We start from the raw sequence: 23,798 nt of genomic DNA on the forward strand, positions 1-23,798 counted from the left end.
CCCAATAGGATTAGGGATGTGACCCCCTCCCCTTGGGAGGAGGCACAAAGAGGGTGTACCCACCCTCAGGGCTAGTAGCCATTGGCTACTAACCCCCCAGACCTAAACACGCCCTTAAACTTAGTATTTAAGGGCTTCCCTGAACCTAAGAATTTAGATTCCTGAAACTACAAGAAGAAGAGGACTGCTGAGCTGAAAAACCCCTGCAGAGGAAGAACAGAAGACACCAACTGCTTTGGCCCCAGACTTACTGGCCTGTCTCCTGCCTTCCAAAGAAACCTGCTCCAGCGACGCTTTCCAAGGGACCAGCGACCTCTGAATCCTCTGAGGACTGCCCTGCTTCAAGAAAGACAAGAAACTCCTGAGGACAGCAGCACTGCTCCAAAAGAACTGCAACTTTGTTTCAAGGAGCAGATTTAAAGACCCCTGCAACTCACCGCAAGAAGCGTGAGACTTGCAACACTGCACCCGGCGACCCCCGACTCGACTGGTGGAGAACCAACACCTCAGGGAGGACCCTCCGGCGATTCCAAGACTGTGAGTAACCAAAGTTGTCCCCCTGAGCCTCCACAGCGACGCCTGCAGAGGGAATCCCGAGGCTCCCCCTGACCGCGACTGCCTGAACTCCATTTCCCGACGGCTGGAAAAGACCCTGCACCCGCAGCCCCCGGCATCTGAAGGAACGGAACTCCTGTGCAGGAGTGACTCCCAGGAGGCCCTCTCCCTTGCCCAGGTGGTGGCTCCCCCGAGGAGCCCCCCCCTTGCCTGCATCGCTGAAGAGACCCCTTGGTCTCCCATAGGAAACTATTGGAAACCCAACGCGTGTTCCCACACTGCACCCAGCCGCCCCCGCGCTGCTGAGGGTGTACTTTTTGTGTGGACTTGTGTCCCCCCCGGTGCCCTACAAAAACCCCCTGGTCTGCCCTCTGAAGACGCAGGTACTTACCTGCTGGCAGACTGGAACCGGGGCACCCCCTTCTCTCCATTATAGCCTATGTGTTTTGGGCACCTCTTTGACCTCTGCACCTGACCGGCCCTGAGCTGCTGGTGTGGTGACTTTGGGGTTGCTCTGAACCCCCAACGGTGGGCTACCTTGGACCAAGAACTGAACTGTGTTTTATGTAAAAAGTATACATGCTAATGTAATGATTCAAAGTTCCCAAAGTACTTACCTGCAATACCTTTCAAATGAGATATTACATGTAGAATTTGAACCTGTGGTTCTTAAAATAAACTAAGAAAAGATATTTTTCTATAACAAAACCTATTGGCTGGATTTGTCTCTGTGTGTGTGTTCCTCATTTATTGCCTGTGTGTATGTACAACAAATGCTTAACACTACTCCTTTGATAAGCCTACTGCTCGACCACACTACCACAAAATAGAGCATTAGTATTATCTCTTTTTGCCACTATCTTACCTCTAAGGGGAACCCTTGGACTCTGTGCATACTATTCCTTCCTTTGAAATAGTGCATACAGAGCCAACTTCCTACAGGTATACTACATAAAGAGCTAGCTACCTATAAGATTTATTCAAGCATCTGTTACTCCTAAAAGGTTGCACTCCTCTATCACTTACTAATGTTATATCTTATAGTAAATAGTCTTTATTTTCAAACAACGTTGTAGGGATTTTGGACAGAAAATCCGCCATTTCTTTTCTGTTTCCTGGAATATATACAATTTTGTAAAAGAAGTCTAGCTATCTCTTAGAAATGCAAGCCAAATGTGAGGCTATACTCATAACTACCACTGCCAGTATTTTTGTGAATGGTTTGTGTTCACACCTTATTATTTCCTTATCTCATTTGAACACGCAGAAATGTTCTAAAGGAGTGTTTCTCAAACTGTGGGTTGCGAAAGTCCAAGCCATAAATAAAGATATCTTTAAATTCTGTATTTATCTTGCCACATTTGCTGCACTTCAAAGACAGAGATCAAATATCTGGCTATGTCTTCTGACAAATTGCTGCTTATTATTATATATATATTTTTTTTTAACATGGGTATAGCTGTTTACAAACTCCTCACTTTGCGGTCAGAGGGACAAAAAGTCAAGTGATTTTAATGTGATCTTGCTGGGTTACAGAAACTGTCAAAGGAAAGGCTTTAGGATGTCAATGTTTGTAACAGAATAAAATGTGAATATAATGAAGTGTACACATTCAGCAGTTAGGAAAGAAAAAAATAATTGCAATTCTGGGAAGTGTAATGGAAGCACATATTTTATAGGACCAAAACAAATCAAGATACTACTTGGTGATGCGCAAAATGACAAACTGATTTCCATAAATTATAATTCGTGTGCAACATAGTTATATCAGTAAAACTGTTTGTATATGTAGTGGCCTTTTCAAGGGAAGATGTGTTGTCTGTAAATGGCAGTGTGCTGCAATACAATCCTTTAGTTACATTAAAAAGATTGCCTGCCTCATATCCGTTAAATAAAGGTGGGGAGCGAACGTGCGTCATTCTAAAACACGTTGTGGGTCTAAAAAGTTTGGGAAGCACTGTTCTAGAGCCCAAGTGCTTCCCTTTAAATTACCGCATATTTTGCTTCACAGTATGAGCCCATTCTTACAAAATGTTTAATAAAGAAATGTCTTTTTTTTTTTTTAACTGGTTATGTATTTGTTAAACAAAGTCTTTCATTAAAATGTCTGCACCACGTCTCTAATTACCGAAGACACATAGTACAGCAATTACCATGTGCTGTACTAAAAACACCTCTACAAATCTGTAGAATGAATAAAGTGGCAGCGATTTGTCTTTATGCACTAGTTTTTCTGCAGGCATTCCATCCATTCTGAGTACTCCCCTAGGGACCCTATGCCCTGGTAAATTCCACCTTTTTTTCACAGCCAAAATTAGTCTTGGGTAAAACCGTAAAGTGTGCAGCACTGGTAATGGAGATTTTGGCAGAAACACAAATTTCTTCCCAAATGTGGATTATCATCAAAGAGATAAGTACCATAGTAGCAACAAACACCTGATGCAACAATCAAGGTGATTACCATTAGGCAGTAGGACAATGCTCTACTTATTTGCTTTCATAATCCTTCCAGCAAAAATCACTTGCATCATTAAGGTATCAGGTCAGCTTGAGTTAGAAGACAGTTTTGCATTCAGAGGCATTACATTATAATTTGTGAATTTTAAAGTGGAATGCACAGCTCTTGTTTCTTCAACATTTAAAGTAAATTTAATTGAACGAAATTATTTTATGCATATGTGTAACCATGAGTGGTCTAGATGTTCTCACCTGTACATGAAAAGATCTGGCCAGCTGATAGCAACTCTCTGCTTGCATGGCCTCAACCTCCGTGTTATGGAAAGCATGAAGTGCCAAATGCTGTACTTTGCTGTAATCCTGCAGGAGAGAAAAACCATGATTTAGATTAAGGCCAGTAGAAGGAAGTGACAGTGCCAAGAAATGGACCATGTGTGGTGTGGGAACAATAGAGGAAAGGGGAACAGAAAGGGGGGTGGGGGAGAAGGCATAATAGCATGGCATGTAATGCCCCTGATAATCTTCATTACTTAGTCCCACTCATTAATGAGCGTACCTTCTCAAGATAGGAAAACATTCAGTAATATGTGAATAATGCCAGCCTCCCACCAAAAAAGAACAATGTAAAGCAGGAACCCCTTTCCAATACCCTCCTGACATAACCAAGCCATAAGTCTGGACCAGTTAAGCGAGGGTTAAAGGTCACTATTACTGGGACAAGGATGAAGTGAAAAAGGACATGAACCTGTACAACAATCTGTTAGAGAAAGGCATTCGTAAAGTCGAAGACAAAATTAGGAACTTGCACTAAACAAAGTAATACAGCATAAGAACTACATCAGAAAGTACTGTCAGCATGAGCAACCAATGAATACAACACAGACAACAGTCTTCACAAACTGAAATCTAGTGGAGTAGATCAAGCACTTCCATCTTTAAACAGGAGAATCGACTGAACTGTATGAAAATGGAACAGAACAAGCACAAATGCTGATCAATCCTCCTACATCAGAAGCGCTGCAACAAAACTGAACAGCTGGACCCCAAAACTGGCTTAAAGTGTTCAAATAAGGGACACCCATTTTTAACAAAAAAACATCCTGGATAGAAAGACAATCATGGAACTGTAAAGGGGAGGAAATACACACACCAGCCATGTCAAAGAGGGTCAGCATCCTGAAACTAAGAGGTCAAAAATGGAAGGACAGGATACTAACCAAAATATCACATCAATCACCAAAAACACGGAGCATTCAATTTCCCCAATGAATTAGTGAGGTGAGATGAGGCTATGCTCCATAATATAGATTCGAGAACAGCACAAGAATGCAAAACTACTGTGAAGCAATAACAAAAACCTGAATACAACAAAAAGGTATGCAAGGAAAGAGTGAGCTGATGGACAAAAGAAAAAAGGAACCAATCTGGGACCTCAGAGAAGACCACCTGGCTAGACTAAGAAAGCAAATCCCAACACTTCAATTTCACAGATGTAGTGACCCAAAAGAAAAAAAACACAGTTGTGGCCTCCACTCACAGGGAAGAACAGATTCAAATCTCATTCTGAAAAGCACTGCAGCAAAAAGGGATTTTGAGATGTAAAAAATAAGACTCTTGAATGTCAAGACCAAATGGAAGGAGTAGGCCCCAAATGTTCAGACAAACTTTTGAAAGGAAAAACAAGATATGAAGTACCAAAAAAGCCTGAACTCAAAGAAAGTCAAAAAACGGGTCCAAAGGACCATCACGTGAAAAGGTCTGACGTGTTCAAGAACACAGCAGAATTCCCAGAGCTCGAGGATAGCTAAACACATTAGCTTTAACTGACAGCATAGCCAGCCTCCTGCCTAGCAAAAAGCTGAAGTGAAACAAGAACAAGGTTGAAACCGGGAGGCAATTACAGGGATGAAGCAATGTATATGAACAAACCAAGCAAAATGCAGATCCTCAATCTCTATGGTCGACCAAGGCGAATATAACAGGCAACTCTGTAGAAATAAATGGCTTTCAAAATGAAGATGAACTCAGGGATTTACATAAGATGAAACTGAACAGCTGCTGTGCAACACAAGAGTACACAAAGTCAAAGGGCATTAATAAGACACAAGACAACCTACAATAGAGCAATGGTTACAGCATTATAATTTAAAAGAAAAATCAAACTTAGTAATGGCCCTGTATCAAAAAGACAAGTATCTTAAGTCTCCTTGGCATTCCACGCACTGGACATAGAAAGAAGTACACTTCATAACCAGCTCCCATAAGTAGCGAAATATAGGAGACATGTAAATAATGCGTGCAAGGCCAGAGATCAAGTGAAGACTCCACGCTCAACTTTGGGGGAAAAAAAAAAAAAGGAGAATGCAGTTAGCACACCTTTAGTCCACTAAATATCAGGACTGCTCTACGCACCGGCTGTCAGAAGTAGAACTTGTCTCATTAAAAATAACAGCTGAACAAAGCAGATTTGTAGGTTTGAAAGACAAAGCGAGTTAACATTCAGAAGATATGAGTCCGTAGCAGAAAAAAATTAGCCAGGGCAGATGTCGATGTCAGTGAGCAAAAGCAAGTCACTGAAGAAGACAAAAGTTTCTGGAGACTAGGAGAATATATCCTGACACCGAAGTATATCAAGGAAATAAACAAGAATCCTGCCTTGAAAACAAGAAGAAGGTAACAAAGACCACAAATTTTTTTTACGTCTCAATCCAAAACTCCAGAAGATAAGCAGGTATAAACCAGAATGCAAACCAGAATAAATAAAGAGTTTGTGCCTTCTCACCAGGACATAATGAAAATGTCACTTACCCAGTGTACATCTGTTCGTGGCATCAGTCGCAGTAGATTCGCATGTTCTGCAATAGCTCGCCATCTGGTGTTGGGCCGGAGTGTTACAAGTTGTTTTTCTTCAAAGAAGTCTTTCGAGTCACGGGACCGAGTGACTCCTCCTTTTGTCTCCATTGCGCATGGGCGTCGACTCCATCTTCGATTGTTTTTCCCCGCAGAGGGTGAGGTAGGAGTTGAATTGTAGTAATAGTGCCCATGCAATGGAGTGACTAAGTATGCACCTATTTAAGGTTGAGATGATACATATATAAATAATTGAAGGTAACTTCCAAACTGCTACAGGCTCCCGGGGAGGCGGGTGGGCACATGCGAATCTACTGCGACTGATGCCACGAACAGATGTACACTGGGTAAGTGACATTTTCAGTTCGATGGCATCTGTCGCTGTAGATACGCATGTTCTGCATAGACTAGTAAGCAGTTATTTCCCCAAAAGCGGTGGATCAGCCTGTAGGAGTGGAAGTAGTCTGAAATAATGTTCTTAATACAGCTTGACCTACTGTGGCTTGTTGTGCGGATAACACGTCTACACAGTAGTGCTTGGTGAATGTGTGAGGCGTAGACCATGTGGCTGCCTTACATATTTCTTGCATTGGGATGTTTCCTAGAAAGGCCATGGTAGCACCTTTCTTTCTGGTTGAGTGTGCCCTTGGTGTAATGGGCAGCTGTCGTTTAGCTTTAAGGTAGCAGATTTGGATGCATTTAACTATCCATCTGGCTATACCTTGTTTTGAAATTGGGTTTCCTGCATGAGGTTTTTGAAATGCAATAAAGAGTTGTTTAGTCTTTCTGATGTTTTTTGTTCTGTCAATGTAATACATCAATGCTCTTTTGACATCTAATGTATGTAGCGCCCTTTCAGCTACGGTATCTGGCTGTGGAAAGAACACTGGAAGTTCCACTGTTTGATTTAGATGGAACGGTGAAATAACCTTTGGCAAAAATTTAGGATTGGTCCTTAAGACGACTTTATTTTTGTGTAGTTGTATAAAAGGTTCCTGTATTGTAAACGCCTGAATCTCGCTTACTCTTCTTAGGGAAGTAATGGCGATGAGAAATGCCACCTTCCAGGTTAGGAACTGTATGTCGCAGGAGTGCATGGGTTCAAAAGGTGGACCCATAAGTCTAGTTAGGACAACATTTAGGTTCCATGAAGGGACAGGTAGTGTTCTTGGTGGTATAATTCTCCTAAGGCCCTCCATGAATGCTTTAATGACTGGTATCTTATATAGGGAAGTTGAATAGGTAGTCTGCAGGTATGCAGAAATTGCTGCAAGGTGTATTTTAATGGAAGAGAAAGCTAGGTTAGATTTTTGTAAGTGAAGCAAGTAACCCACTACATGTTCTGGAGTTGTGTGTAATGGTTGTATTTGATTAATATGGCAGTAGCAAACAAACCTCTTCCATTTACTTGCATAACAGTGCCTGGTGGATGGCCTTCTGGCCTGTTTTATGACTTCCATACATTCTTGGGTAAGTTGTAAGTGCCCGAATTCTAGGATTTCAGGAGCCAGATTGCTAGATTCAGCGATGCTGGATCTGGGTGTCTGATCTTTTGGTTGTGCTGTGTCAACAGATTTGGCCTGTTGGGCAATTTGATGCAGGGTACCACTGATAGGTCTAGCAGCGTTGTGTACCAGGGTTGCCTTGCCCAAGTTGGTGCTATCAATATGAGTTTGAGTTTGCTTTGACTGAGTTTGTTTACCAGGTAAGGAAGGAGAGGGAGAGGAGGAAAAGCGTAAGCAAATATCCCTGACCAGTTCATCCATAGGGCATTGCCTTGGGATTGTTTGTGTGGGTATCTGGATGCGAAGTTTTGGCATTTTGCGTTCTCCCTTGTCGCAAACAAGTCTATCTGAGGTGTTCCCCAGAGTTTGAAATAAGTGTTCAGAATTTGGGGGTGAATTTCCCATTCGTGGACCTGTTGATGATCTCGAGAGAGATTGTCTGCGAGTTGATTTTGGATCCCTGGTATAAACTGTGCTATTAGGCGAATTTGGTTGTGAATTGCCCAATGCCAAATTTTTTGTGCTAGCAGGCTTAACTGCGTGGAGTGCGTCCCCCCCTGCTTGTTTAGATAATACATTGTTGTCATGTTGTCTGTTTTGACGAGAATGTATTTGTGAACTATTATTGGTTTGAAGGCTTTTAGTGCTTGAAAAACTGCTAGAAGTTCTAGGTGATTGATATGCAGTTTTGTTTGATGTACGTTCCATTGTCCTTGTATGCTGTGTTGATCGAGGTGTGCTCCCCACCCTGTCATGGAAGCATCTGTTGTTATTACGTATTGTGGCACTGGGTCTTGGAAAGGCCGCCCGTTGTTTAAATTTATGTTGTTCCACCACAGAAGCGAGAGGTAAGTTTGGCGGTCTATTAACACCAGATCTAGAAGGTGACCCTGTGCTTGAGACCACTGTGATGCTAGGCATTGTTGTAAGGGCCTCATGTGCAGTCTTGCGTTTGGGTCAATGGCTATGCATGAAGACATCATGCCTAGGAGTTGTAATACCATCTTTGCTTGTATCTTTTGTGTTGGATACATGCGTTGTATGATGGTGTTGAAATTTAGAATTCTTTGTGGACTTGGAGTGGCTACTCCCTTTGATGTGTCTATTATGGCTCCTAGGTATTGTTGTACCTTGCGCGGCAGAATGTTGGATTTTGTAAAGCTGACGGTGAACCCGAGTTTGAAGAGGGTTTGTATGATCTGATTTGTGTGATTTGAGCACTGTATGAACGAATGGGCCTTGATTAGCCAGTCGTCCAAATATGGGAACACATGTATTTGCTGCCTTCTTATGTGTGCAGCGACTACCGCTAGACATTTGGTAAAGACTCTTGGTGCGGTTGTTAATCCGAAAGGCAGTACCTTGAATTGGTAATGTATTCCTTTGAATACAAACCTTAGGTATTTCCTGTGCGATGGGTGTATTGGTATATGGAAATAAGCATCCTTGAGGTCTAAAGTTGCCATGTAGTCGTGTAGTTTTAGCAATGGCAATACTTCTTGTAGTGTGACCATGTGGAAGTGGTCTGATTTGATGAAAGTGTTCACTACTCTGAGGTCTAGGATTGGTCTCAGTGTTTTGTCCTTCTTTGGTATCAGAAAGTACAGTGAGTAAACTCCTGTGTTTATTTGTGTGTTTGGCACTAATTCGATTGCATTCTTTTGCAATAGTGCCTGCACTTCTATCTCCAGGAGATTGGAATGGTGTGTTGTTAGATTTTGTGCTTTTGGTGGTATGTTTGGAGGGAATTGTAGAAATTCTATGCAATAACCATGTTGGATAATTGCTAGAACCCAAGTGTCTGTAGTGATTTTCTCCCATGCTTTGTAATAATGACCTATTCTTCCCCCCACTGGTGTTGTGTGGAGGGGGTGAGTGACATGTGAGTCACTGTTTAGTAGTAGGGGTTTTGGGGCTTTGAAATCTCCCTCTATTTCTAGGGAATTGCCCTCCTCTATATTGTCCCCGAAAACCTCCTCTATACTGTCCCTGGTAACTGGACGGTGTGGCTTGTGAGGTGCTGGCTTGTGTGCTTTGACCCCGAAACCCCCCTCGAAAGGGCGTTTTACGGAATGTGCTGTAATTCCCTCTGCTCTGCGGGGAGTAGAGTGCGCCCATGGCTTTGGCAGTGTCTGTATCTTTTTTGAGTTTCTCAATCGCTGTGTCCACTTCTGGACCGAACAGTTCTTTTTCATTAAAAGGCATATTGAGAACTGCTTGTTGAATCTCTGGTTTAAATCCAGACGTTCGGAGCCATGCATGCCTTCTGATCGTTACAGATGTATTAATTGTCCGTGCAGCTGTATCTGCAACGTCCATGGAGGAGCGTATCTGGTTGTTGGAGATGGTCTGTCCCTCTTCAACCACTTGTTTTGCCCTATTTTGTAAGTCCTTGGGCAGATGTTCAATAAGATGTTGCATCTCGTCCCAGTGGGCTCTGTCATAGTGCGCAAGTAGTGCCTGGGAGTTCGCGATGCGCCACTGGTTTGCAGCTTGTGCTGCGACTCTTTTACCAGCTGCATCGAACTTGCGGCTTTCCTTATCTGGGGGTGGTGCATCTCCAGATGTGTGAGAGCTGGCCCTTTTCCTAGCTGCTCCTACAACGACAGAGTCTGGTGGCAGCTGTGTAGTGATGAAAACCGGGTCCGTAGGAGGCGGCTTATACTTTTTTTCCACCCTTGGTGTGATTGCCCTACTTTTGACCGGCTCCTTAAAGATGTCTTTTGCGTGCCGGAGCATACCAGGGAGCATAGGCAGGCTTTGGTATGAGCTGTGGGTGGAGGAGAGTGTGTTGAATAAGAAATCATCCTCGACCTGTTCTGAGTGGAGGCTTACGTGGTGAAATTGTGCTGCTCTAGCCACCACTTGAGAGTACGCGGTGCTGTCTTCTGGTGGAGATGGCTTCGTAGGGTATGCCTCCGGACTGTTATCTGACACTGGGGCGTCATATAGGTCCCATGCGTCCTGATCTTGGTCACCCTGGCTCATGGTGGTGTGAGCTGGGGAGTGTGATGGAGTTTGTGCTGGTGAAACGTTAATCACGGGCGGAGGAGAGGGTGGTGGTGTAACTCTTTTCACCACTTTTGGTTGTGGTGTTTGTTCCGTCTGGAACTCCAACCTTCTCTTTCTCCTAATGGGGGGAAGGGTGCTTATTTTTCCTGTCCCCTGCTGAATGAAGATACGCTTTTGCGTATGGTCTACATCAGTTGCTTGTAGCTCTTCCTCAAACCTATGCTTCTGCATTTGGGAGGTTAGCGAGTGCTCTTCTGTATAAGAGCCTGAAGCTGGGTCGCTTGCAGTCTGTTTCGGCATCAAAACTTTGTCTGCGTGTTTTTTCGGCTCCGATGTGACTTTTTTCCTTTTCGGGGCCGAAACCTCTCGGCGTCGATCTGTTTCGGTGCCGCTGTCTCGGCGTCGAGCCGTGTCCACACCGGCATCTCGGTGTCGAGGCTTGTCTCCAGCACTTTCTCGGTCCCGAGAAGGCTGCGTGCCGGTGTCTCGACCGGAGTCGGACGATCTCGGCACTGTTTGGGCCTTTTTCGGTGCCGACGGTCGGTCACCGATTTTATGGGTCGAGCCATGGCCTGGTGGCAGTGGCGTCCCCTGGGCCTTGTAAATGTTCCTTTGAGTGGATTTCGACGTCTTACTCACGGTTTGTGTATCGTCGAATCCTTCAGAGTCTGAGTCTTGGATCGAGAAGGTACCTTCCTCTTCTTGTTCCTCGAACTCCCGTTGGGCTGTCGGAGCGGACGCCATCTGAAGTCTTCTGGCTCAACGGTCTCGGAGTGTTTTTCGGGACCGGAACGCACGACAGGCCTCGCAGGTGTCTTCGCTGTGCTCAGGTGACAGGCACAGGTTGCAGACCAAGTGTTGGTCTGTGTAGGGGTATTTATTGTGGCATTTGGGGCAGAAACGGAACGGGGTCCGTTCCATCGGCGTTCTTCAGCACGCGGTCGGGCCGACCAGGCCCCGACGGAGGATCGAAAAAACTACCCCGAAGGGCACCGGAGCTCTTCGATCTTCGATGCGGTGTGGAATCTAAGTACGCCGATCCCGAACGCAACAATACCGACGAAAATCTTCCGAAATTAGCTAATTTTCCGTTCCGAAACTCGGAGCGACAGGAACACGTCCGAACCCGATGGCGGAAAAAAAACAATCGAAGATGGAGTCGACGCCCATGCGCAATGGAGACAAAAGGAGGAGTCACTCGGTCCCGTGACTCGAAAGACTTCTTCGAAGAAAAACAACTTGTAACACTCCGGCCCAACACCAGATGGCGAGCTATTGCAGAACATGCGTATCTACAGCGACAGATGCCATCGAACATATATTTACATACAGTCACCCCTCATAGTAATACCACAGAATTCTGACGGGTAACCAATAAGAACTCCAGATGTCAGGGTACATATTCAGAGGATATGTATCCTTTGCCCGCTCACACCATATTTCATTGAGGAGGAACTTTCATGTACATAAATCAGATGGGTGGCTTGTAAAAGAACTCAAACTCATGACCTCAGGTTGTCTTTCTAGGAGACAAGACAAGCACTTAAGCTACTAAGCTATCCTGCCAGTGTCTTGGATAGTCTTTTGCCCTCCAGTATACCGAATGGTTGCTGCCGTCTAAAAAGGGGCAATGTTTACAGGATGATCCGAAGGGCAAAGAATGGACCAGCCACCTCTGCAATAATAGAAAGGTACAGCAGGAAAAGCCAAACAACCTCCACTGAAACAGAGACACACCAAACATAGTATCCATTATCAAGGGAAGAAAGAAGGCAAAAATTATCAGAACCAGAGCTTGCCCGACAGAGAAACAAATGAATTTGACAACAGAAAATTCTGGAGATATCCTAGAAAAAAATAATAATAAAACAACAACAAAAAAACAAAAACACATTTTTTTGAATATTTATTAATTATTAATCATTTTAAAAAACGCTGATCCAACATGTGTTGGAACAGGCCTTCAAGCAGCCCCATACAAGACCATAAAAATACCAAGATTTGAATAAATGTTTTTCAAACTGACACAATAACCAGTGGTGGATTCAACGCCTGATCTTCAGAATAAAAATAGATTTGTACCCTCCATTAGGCAAACAGATAGAACTCCTCTGTAGGAAAGTACTACTTTTGGACATGGTCACCAACACTTTTTGCCACAAAATCTCAAGTCAGTACTGGGTAGATTTTGTAGACTTTTCAGTCAAAACACTAAGAGGTTGGTTAAGAGGTAGTAAGGCAATCAATTATGATGGGCTCTATAATTGATTTATGAAGGGGTATTGGTTGACTAACTGTACCTCAGAAAAAACGCATCAGTACCTAGGGGACATAGGGTTGGTCTCTCCTCAAGAGTTGGGGGAAGAAGGCCGACTACTGGGTCAAAACAAGAGTGTCCACGAAGGCCCATGAAGGGGGCGACCAAAAGAAAGGGGTTGTTAATCGCCCCCTAAGAGAAAGATAGTGGGCACAAAGCTGAAAAACCCAAAGAGTCTTCTACAGGCCTCCAAAAATCTGCTCAGGAGGGTGGGCCCCTGAGACTCTTCCCAATCAAAGGGTGGGTACAAGGGTAAAAATTGGGATCCCCCAAAAAATGCTTTGTGTTTCAATTCTAAAGCCAATAGACACCAAACCCACCAAACCGGGGACTCTACCTGTCCCAAAAAGCCCTCCTTTAGTCCATCCCCAGTTACTGCTGGGGTGGTGAGCCTCTAGATTGAATCTTTGGTGTACCCTGGCCAGGTCAGAGAGCCCACTGAAGCCACTTAGATTTCAGAGTGTGGGGTGGATGTAGCTAGCCTGGAAACATTTAGCAATCAAACTAGACAGCACAGGGGCATATCTGCTCATGTAGACATACTCTCACACCAAATATAATGTACCCTGCCTTAGGGCTCTGGGGACTGCTGAAGGATTGACTTACATATATTTAGATGCTGTAATTTGGTGGCACGGTATACAATGAGTGTGCCATGTTGAGTTTTCACTGATTACTTGCACCATAACACACAGTCCGCGATGTCAGGCTGTGTTAATTGTTTAGGGACGGGTCCCTTAGGCTGGCAAAATACATGCAGCAGCCCTTAGGGACTCTCTCTGTTACCCAGGCCCTAGGTATCAGGGGCAGCACTTACTAGGGACTTAGAGAGGTACTAGAGTGTGTGTTAATTGTACACAAATAGACATATTACCTTGTTTAAGGGAAAATGCACAGGAGACCAGTTTAAAAGGAACCCACTGTACATGTGTTGAAAAATATCAGCACCAGTGAGCAAAAATTGGGGGTGACCATGTCCAAAAGGGGCACTCTCCTACAGAGACTAGTTAGTTAGGCTTTAAAAAAATATTTAGATTTTTTTTTAGTAAAATCGCTAAAAAAGGTCCCAACTACTCCAAAAAAAGGAAAGAAAAAAAAAAAAAAAGTCAACCTCAGAGGATAGAGTTGAGAAGCTCAACCTCACCCCTTAGCTGCATCTCAATAGTGAAGCAGCTAAACAACCTCTGCACGGCTTGCAGAATTGTAACTGGGCCCGACCAACAAAGGCACAGCTCCAGGAGTTGCTTGCTAAGTTCGATAAGGCCCAGACATTACAAGAAAACACTGACAATATAGATGAAGATCTAGTCAGTGAGCTTGAGCCTGACAACAGTGCTGATTGGGAGGGTGCTCCATCCAATTAACCTGAGGTAGAGGAAAACAATTGAAGCCTCTACCATAGAACTGTAGCCTGGGGTAGGCAAGGGCCCTTCAGGCCCACAGAAGTACCAGAGAATCCAGACCTACAGGTGGAGAGACTAGCTAAAAAGGTAGTCCCTGAGGCCAAAATACTGGCCATAGAAAAAGAATGGACTGAATTGCGTCTAGCATCCATGAATGGTGGCAGCAACAAATCAAAGAGAGAGAGGAGAATCTTTTGACACAAAAATGCCCAAAGGGATTGTCCCCAGATATGTTGAGGGTGATCCAAATGGTTTAGATCCTTTGAGAGGGCTTGTTAGAGGAGCAAGCTCAATCAAATGTATGGAGGTTTTCTCAGGCAAGTGCAGGGATAGACGCCTGACACTTAGTGAGGAAGATGTGGAGTCCTATGACCTCATGAAGGATACCCTGATTCAGGGATCTGGATACCCACTGAAAAGTACAGGATTAAGCGGAGGGAGACTAGCAGTCAATCATTCCTGGGTCGAGTTTGTAGACTTTTCAGTCAAAACTCTAGGGGGCTGGTTGAATGGTAGTAAACTGCATGATTATGAAGGGCTCTACAATTTGATTATGAAAGTGCATCTGTTAAGTAACTGAACCTCAGAAAAATTACATCATACCCTAGTAGACTTAGGGTCGGTCTCTCCTCAAGAGTTGGGGAAGGAAGGCTGACAATCGAGTCAAAACCAGAGTGTCCAGGAAAGCTGAAGGTGGGGGTGACCAAAAGAAAGCGGTTGCTAATCCCCTAATAGAAAGATAGTGGACACAGAGGGGAAAAACCCAAAGAGTATTCTAAAAGCCCCCAAAAACCTGCTCAGGAGGGTGGGCGTCTGGTCTATTCCCAGACAAAGGGTGGTTACCACAGTAAGAACTGGGATCCCATAAAAGCTTTGTGTTTCAATTGTAAGGCCAATGGACACCAAACTAGGGACTCTCCCTGTCCCATAAAGGCCTCCTCTAGTGCTACCCCAGTTACTAATGAGGTCGGGAGTCTCCAGATGGGATCCTTTGTGTGCCCTGACCAGGTCAGAGAGCACACTGATGTCACTTTGATCTCTTAAGGGTGGGGTGAATGTAACTACCCTGGCTGTCTGGCCCAGTAACCTGGAGAAATACATACAAAAGCCACATATCAATGGTGTTAAAGTGGAAACACTGAGAGATACAGGTACAAGTGTCCCCACAGTGTACCAGAGCAGTACATATCTCAACAAGCATATCCAGTTATCAATGCTGATAATATTATCAAGGTTCATCCCATGGCATAGTGACCTTGGAATGGGAAAGGGTTACTGGCCAGAAGAAAGTAGTCATGTGCTCTGCAATCCCAGCAGAATGTCTGCTAGGAAATGATCTGGAGCAGTCAGCATGGGCTGAGGTAGAAATGAAAATCCATCCAGCCATTCTGGGAATACCTGCATGGGTGTCTGTAAAAACCAGAGCACAGAGCAAAGCCCGGGGTGTAAAAGAGTTATTGGAATCTGGAATAATTGCCAACCCTCCAAGAGAAAAGGCAAGAAATATAGGAAACTAACTTCTGAGGAGACACAAGCTGAAGTCCCCTCTCCTCAGAGGAAGACCTGTCAGCCTTTGAGGGAACTGAGCCCCAGGAACTTGGGCCTTATATAGCAGAGCTCCTAGGCCAAGAGGACCATTTCTACTGGCCAGGTATATCACAGAAAGTGAAGGAGTGTTGCATCTCCTGTGTCACCTTTCAAGCCAGTGGCAAGACAGGTGGCAAACCAAAGGCCCCATTAATTTCAATTCCAGTGGTTGGGATTCCCTTTCATAGGGTAGGGAATGACATTGCTGGTTCCCTTGATTCTCAAACAGCATCCGGGAATAGATTTATACTGGTGGTAGTAGATCATGCCAACAGGTACCCCAAGGCAATTCCTCTTAGGACTGCCTCTGCAGCTGCCAGAGCCCTCATCAGTATCTTTACTACAGTGAGCTTCCCTAAGGAGGTGGTTTCAGACAGAGGTAGCAACTTCATGTCTGCTTACCATAAAGCAATGTGGAAGGAATGTGTTATGACCTTTAAGTTCAGAAAACCCATACAATCCACAGGCAAATAGTCTGGTTGACAGATTCAACAAGATCATGAAAAGTATGATCACTGGACTCCCTGAAAACTCAGCAGGAGGTGGGATGCCCTTTTGCCATGCCTGCTTTTTGCCTACTAAGAGGTGCCACAAAAGGGAGTGGGATTTAGCCCCTTTGAACTTTTGTTTGGCCATCATGTTAGGGGACCACAGTCTAGTGAGGAAGGATAGAAAATGCCTCTCGAAGAGCCCAAACAAGACATTGTGGACTATGTGCTCAGCTTCCGTTCCGGAATGGCTAAGTACAAGGAAAAAACTAACAAAAACCAAGAGGCAAGCCAAGAGTTCCAGAAGCAGTGGTGTGAACAAAAGGCTGCACTGCCTCCTAGGACCCTCCAGGACAAATTGAGGGTCTAGTGTACCTTGCTCTATCCTTGAAAGAAAAGGGGAGGTCACCTATCTGGTGGACAATGGAACTCTCAGGAACCCTCACATGGTCATCCATGTGAACCAGTTTAAACCCTACCATGACAGAGTTGATGGGACCAGGCTGATGGCCACTGATAAGGATCAGGAAGAAGAATGGGAATCTCTCTCTGACCACCTCTCCCAAAACCGTGCAGATGGGCCTGCTGAGAGAGTTGTCTTCTAAGACACCCTCATTGCCCAACAGCAGACTGACTGCAGTCAAGTCGTCAGACTACTTGGTGTACCCATGATGTTGACACTGGAGACAGCCTGCCTGTGAAAAAGCAACATTTACAGACATTTTGATCAAGTGAGGGAAAGCATCAGAGTTGAAGTCATTAAGATGCTGGAACTTGGTGTGATTAAGTCCTCAAAGTCCCTGGGCCAGCCCATTGGTCTTGGTCCCCAAACCTCATTCCAAGGGAGGTAAACCAGGGCTGAGGTTCTGTGTGGACTACAGGGACCTCAATGCTGTCACTAAGGCAGATGTCCACCCCATTCCAAGGGCAGATTAACTTATTGGCAGGCTGGGTGCAGCCAAACCTCTCAGTACTTTTGATTTAACAACCGGGCACAGGCAGATTGGTTTGACCACAGGAGCCAAAGAGAAAACAACATTCCCAACCCCAGATGGACATTACCAGTTCACTGTAATGCCAGTTGGATTACAGAATGCCACTGCCACCTTCCAAAGGTTTGTGAACAAAGTCCTTGTGGGATTGGAGTCTTTTAGTAGTAGTCTAGGTGATATTGATGATACTGCTGTCTATAGTTTCACTTGGCAGGATCACTTGATCCACCTTGGAAAGGTCTGTGACGCCCTGCAACATGCAGGCCTCACTATCAAGGCAAGCAGGTGCCAGATTGGGAAGGGCTCTGTTGTATACTTGGGCCACCCTGTAGGTAAAAGCCAGGTTCAACCCTTATAACACAAGATACAGACTATTCTAGGTTGGGAGGCTCCAACAAACCAGACCAGAGTCAGGGTATTCCTTGGCTTGACAGGGTACTATAGGAGGTTTGTGAAGGGGTAAGGCACTAATGTGGCTCTCCTCACGAAACTACCATCCTAGAAACATCCCAAAATGATGAACTGGGCAGTGAGCTGTGAAAAGACTTCTGACACCCTGAAAGAACCGATGCTCAGCACCCATTCTGAAAGCTCCAGATAACAACCAGCAGTTCAATGTGCAGACAAATGCCTCCGAGCATGGGATAGGAGCAGCTCTATCCCAGACCAATGATGATGGCCGGGATCAGCCTGTTGCTTTTATTCTCAGGTCACTCCCCAGTGAACAGCGCTTGAGTGCCATTGAGAGGGAAGCCGTCGCGGTGGTATGTTCTCTGCTTCTTCAGGGACCAGATTGGTTTGGTACTCACTTCATTGTTCAAACCAACCACAGGCCTCTCTGATGGCTGATGCAAATTAAGGGAGAAAATCATAAACTGTTGAGGTAGTCAATATCCCTACATGGTATGGACTTTACAGCAGAACACAGATCTGGGACTGGCATGCTGATATATAGGGCCTTTCCAGGTTTTTCCATTTACATAATGAAAGATTAGTCTCATTTCCTTTCCCTTTGGGTGGTGGCAGTGTAGGAAAGTGACCCTTTTGAACATGGTCACCCCAATTCTTACCACTGGTACTGAGGTTTTTTGAATGAAGGTGCACTTGGTTCCTGCTAAACAGGTCCCTAGTGCCAATGCTCTTTCCCTACAACGAGGCAAAATATCTAATTGTGCACAATTGGCACACACTCTAGTTCCTCTGCAAGTCCTAGGGCCCGTGGTACTAGAGAGGGTTCCTAAGGGCTGCAGCATGTATCGTGCCACCCTAGGGGACTCTCCTCAAATTTGCACACCGCCTGCCATTGCAGACTGTGTGTTATGGTGCAAGTAATGGATTAAAACATGACGCAGCACACTCTTATGTCATGCCCCAAATCACTGCATCTATACATATGTAAGTCACCCCTACAGCAGTCCTTACAGCTCTAAGGCAGGGTGCATTATATCTGATGCGAAGACATACATGCATGAGCAGAGCAGATATGCCCCTGTTCAATTAGTAGATGATGCAAGTGAACATTACGAGTTACTCAGCTACATAATGCCTTCACTGAAACTTATGGTCTTTGGTATCAAACACCTTGTCTTAATAAATGCAGACTGATGCCAGCCCAGATTTATTATGACATGCACCCAGGGGGGTTACTTTAGAGGTGACCCCTTAAACCTACCAGACCCTTAGAGTGTTGGCTGACTGGCATCGACCATCCTGCCACCACAGACATGTTTTTAACCCCCCTAAAAGTGAGAGCCAACGCTCTACGGGTCAAGAAACAATGCCTGGTCCTGAGGCAGGTGCTATCACCTCCTCCAACAGGATGGCAAGTGAATCTGCATACCAAGGCAAGGGACTTTGAAGTCCCTGCCACCTTTAATACGCGAACCCAACTTCCCCGAGACCAGGGATGTGTCACCCCTTGTCCTGAGGTCCATTTGGCATCAGGACAGGTGGAAAATTAGCTATGTAAGTGGGCGTGTTGCACTACCAAGCTAATAAACACTCCTAAGGTGGAAAGCCTGATGTGCCCCACGAAAGAAGGGTTCCACCATCTTGGATTTGGTGGAAGTAGGAATTCTGGGACAAGGTCATGCCATTCCCCAAAGGAAGTGGTCATATGGGGTGCAGTCATCCCAGGGGTAAGTAGCCCATTGGCTACTACCCTACACTCCCCTAAACGCTCCTAAATGGAGTACTTATGTGGCCCCCTGACACTAGAAGAACAGATTTAACTGACTAAAGGAAGAAGTGGACAAATAAAGGAGAAATGCGGACTGCTGGTGGACTTTTGCCGCCAAACCCTGCCTGCCTATTTGCTTCTGACCTGACAATCGCGAAAACCTGACTCATCCTGCAGCTGTGCGTCCTCCAAAAGCCTCAGAGGGTCTCCGGCACTTCATTTCAGGGGAGATGCTTACGGCTTGGCGGAGGAGCCATTTCCCTGCAGCCACCGGACACCAATCATAACGTCTGGCTTACCGTTCTGCTGACCACTGGGTCCACCGATGCAGCAGCCGCCCAGGGGGTCACCGTGCTCTAGGAGGCCAGACCCTTCACCCCAGCAACGGAGAAGACGCCAGGACCCACTGGAGCATCCTGCATTGATTCTAATGGTACCGACTCCTTGCAGCAACCAATGCTTGGGTCCAGTCCGAACTCCAACATCGCAGCCAAAGACCAGCCAGCGAGGTATGCTAGTATCACAGACACCAGCACTGACAGTGGCCCAGCTGTCTTGTTTTGTCCTCTTCTTGTAGGTCCAACCGAGAACTGTGGGCGCCTTTTACACAGAAGCACCTTCTGACCAACACCCTCTGCACCCAAGTTTCCAGGCATGGGTCCATGACAGCAGACAGGACCCCCACTGACTGAGGCACCTCTCCATCCCTATTGGGAACTCTGGAACTTGTCCCGAAGTCCCCCTTTGCAGCATGTTACTAGGTGTCCTTCCACCCCCCCCACCCCCATCGCCAACAGTGTTGTGCGCTAGGCACACAACCCATTGAGCACCTCTGCACCCGGACACTCCAGGGCAGCTAAAACGGAATGGCTAGTGTTTCTAGTGACCTACAACCTAAAGGGGACCCCACCCCGAGATCCGTCTGCCAAGACCCCTATGCAGTAAAATGTACTTTTACCTGAAGACAGTATTTACCACGTAAAAGTGCATTTAACTGACACTCTTACCTATTTGCAAAAATTGATACACTGCAACAGTACTTACCTTCTTTTGAAGTTTTCTGGTGTTGAAACACCATATAAAGTATTTGTATTTTTCTAAAACCAGTCTTGAGCTTCTTCTTGAGTGTGTCTCATTAATTGACTCTGTGTTCAACAAATGCTAACCCTCTGATAAGCCTAAACTGCTTGCCCACACTACCACAAGAGAGAGCATTTGGGATTATTTGAACCTGTGTAAACCAATAAGGGTCGCCTGGACTATCGGCATAGTGTCCTCTTACACTTGGTACACTGCATAGATAGCCATCTTCCTACATCCTACATTTGGGGGGAGGGTCTCAATAATTTAAAACAGCACATTTGTAGTGGATACCTGTAAAGAGTGTGCCTCCAGGGGCAATGTAAATAATCCAATGAAGAGCAGCTGCTGCGCAGCAGGCACAGTAATGTAACTCTCAAACAACGGTTGCTATTTTCTATCTAATAAACAGGAGGTCCTTCACTTGTGTAAGCAGAGTCCATGTTCTCCTGCCACACCCTTAAACATTCTCTCTCAGCAGATGAAGACCATGAAAGCAATTGATGCTGAAAACATATGAAGAGAAATAGGCAGTACACTGCTCCATTATTTAACTAAATTAACTAAGTTACGTTTGTGACAAGACAAAGAAAACAAAAAGGGGCCTTCCCTTGGTTGCTAACTACATCATAGGCCACAAACATGCCATACTGGCAGGAAAGCTAAAGCTGCGTATCTGTACCAATGAGGGGGAGTGGAATTCCATACCAGGGTCGACAACCCCATCCAGATATAACAAACCTCACACTTTCAGTCATAAACTTAAGCTACTGCGACCTCGGAGAGAGATTTTTCTACAAGGGAACAATTTTCCTGCAGAAGCTCCCCAATACCACCCACAGTACAGGGGAGAGAAAATTATCCAAATAAAGAAGAACACGGCGTGAATACATTCAAAGTATGAAGATTAACAAACGCTTTAGAAAGGTTGAAGATGTGTTGCCCCCGAGGTAGGATTACATTCACAAATTCACAAGGCCAGCAGAGGCCTTGTGTGAATCCTAAAGTTCCTTGTCTCAGTCAGACAAGAAAGAACAACATTATGCTAGGAATGCCTTCCCTCAGACCTGTACCTAGTAAAAAGGACTGGTCTGCCACTTTCAGCCTATCCCTGAAGTTTGTCCTGTCTCAAGAAGGTGGGATAATTTAATAAATAATGACTTGGGAGAGGATAAGTGATGGAGACGTAATGTAAACCTTACAATGAAAGGAAAAAAACGAATCAACACAAAAGGGAATCCACATAGGGATGAGCTATCCTAATTACAGGGAGTAAAAAAAAAGAAAAAAAAAAAGTGCAGACAACTTCTACTGCTCAGCAGACTCTGCGGGTTACATTAAAATTCCTGCTTGTAAAAACAAATCATATTTAGTTGTACACAAAATAGGCAATAATGTTTATCATAATTTTTGTGATATGATTTTTAACAATTTACGACAATTACTTCACACATCACTAGATGGTATCTGGCCGAATGTTATTCCACAAGCCAAAATTTCCATACCACTGCAATCAAGTTCTTTAAGTTCTGGGAGAAGCAGATTTAATGTAATGTAAAATCCCACATGCATTTTGAGCTAATCTGTGGAGTGCAGTTTATAAAGTTTTTATCTTCCGCTAATATGAAAATAATTCCTTCATTGTACTTTGCTTGTACCTTGGAAGCCAATATGGTCTCCCCAACATTAAAAATATGCCCTCTTCCATGGTTAGTTACTGACCAGTAACAAACAATGTCAAGGACCCAAAAACTTTCACTTTTTCAACACATAAGGCTTCTTCAGACTGGAGACATTACAAAGAAAAAAAACAACGTTTTGTTTGTGTTTATTTATCCCAACCATCATATTGTGTAATCTACAAGCCGATGGTTGCCAATGGAATGCCATCTGATTGGTAAGTACAAATCAACATCATATTCAATACAGGCTCTTCTCGGTTTCTGCACTCTCAAAAAAATATTTTTGCTAGTCTCAAAGTTTCAAAATTGACAAATTAAAAATCTACAAATAATCTTACCTTTTTGAAGAAAAAATGGTTAGCCAGGTGATTTAGTACCATTGGGTTACTCGGATCAATTGTGTAGGCTCTAGAAAGAAGCTGTACACCATTCTTGATTGAATCAGCCTGGGGGAAACAAACAAAACAAATGTTATTAGAGGGCAAGATGTATGTTTCCAGACAAACTGGCATGATCTACGTGTGTGTAAAAAAAAAAAAACAAAAAAAAAAAAACTCAAACATCCCAAAATAATAAAAAACAAATCTAATGTATACTAATAGGCGAAAGAATGAAGCACAGTAAAAATAAGCAATAAATAAGCTCCAACACAGGGTGGGCAAATAACCAGAAAAGGTAAGAATTTTTGACAATTTGTTTTTCCAAACTAATTTTTATCTCACAATGGTGCAAACATGCACCCATAACATTACAAACTCAGAGAGAGTTAACCACAGTGTCAGCGCAATAGTATACAAGACGTGCAGCATCCTACCGCTGAAAAATACACTTGCAGGCATATTTATTAACTTTACTGTAGTATGTGGCATTAGGTAGTTGCCAACGTCAATGGGAGTCGAGCCACCCTCCCCGACGCCCCCAGTGTCTAATAATTTAGCCAGCTCCCCCACACCTTATGCAATTTATGGGTACAGCCCTAGCTTTTGTAGGTGACTTTCTCTCCTGGCCATATACATGTCCATTTCTCACCTCCATTCTTGTAGGGTTGGGGACTCCTGTGCCCCACATAGCCTAGCCATGTGCCTCTTGACAGCACCAAACCCAGGCCACTGAATAGCAGCTTGCCACATCGTTGGGGATACCAATGACATATTGCAATGATGGCATTGACGTCGAGGATCATACTGAGTTCCCTTGTTATTGTGGCCCAGTAGGTCTGAACAAGCGGACAGCTCCGTATAGTGTGCAGGAAGGTCCCGCTTTCCCCAGAACACTGCACACAAACCGGGGAAGCCACCCTTTCCATACCGAATGGACTTTGCCAGTCATATTAGACCCCATGCAGGATCTTATACATTATTAGTCTGGATTGTATCGCTACTTCTCTGGGGGTGCATCAACGCCAACTCCCAATCTATGTCCTCCAACTCTCCCATGTCTCCCACCCCCCCCCAATCTTTCATGTAACCTATCCAGTGTACCTGCCATATTATTGTTTAGTGTCCTGTACGTGAGTGAAATCGCCCCCCCCCCCCCCCCTACCCCCCTACCCAATTCCTCCATGGGATCCATACTCTGGGATCTCCACCTCTTCCAGTCTCTCTGCCTGCCAGGCATATCATTGCTGAACAGATTTCAGAAACGGATTAGGGTTAAATTGGTATTCCTCTGAAGGGAGGAGAAGGACAAAA

The 23,798-nt window shown here is 44.7% G+C and overlaps 1 protein-coding gene across 1 annotated transcript in view; it reads right to left on the bottom strand.

The window, feature by feature from the left end:
* CTR9 (CTR9 homolog, Paf1/RNA polymerase II complex component) overlaps window positions 1-23,798 on the bottom strand; it is a 248,932-nt gene that overhangs the window by 162,668 nt on the left and 62,466 nt on the right. Inside the window, exons 7-8 of the mRNA XM_069223613.1 lie at window positions 22,446-22,553; window positions 3,265-3,372 (exon numbers count right to left, since the gene is read on the bottom strand). Coding sequence (XP_069079714.1) covers window positions 3,265-3,372; window positions 22,446-22,553 — 216 coding nt within the window. The remainder of the gene's footprint in view (window positions 1-3,264; window positions 3,373-22,445; window positions 22,554-23,798) is intronic.

Source organism: Pleurodeles waltl, chromosome 3_1 (genome assembly GCF_031143425.1).
Source record: "Pleurodeles waltl isolate 20211129_DDA chromosome 3_1, aPleWal1.hap1.20221129, whole genome shotgun sequence".
Taxonomy (NCBI): Eukaryota; Metazoa; Chordata; class Amphibia; order Caudata; family Salamandridae; genus Pleurodeles; species Pleurodeles waltl.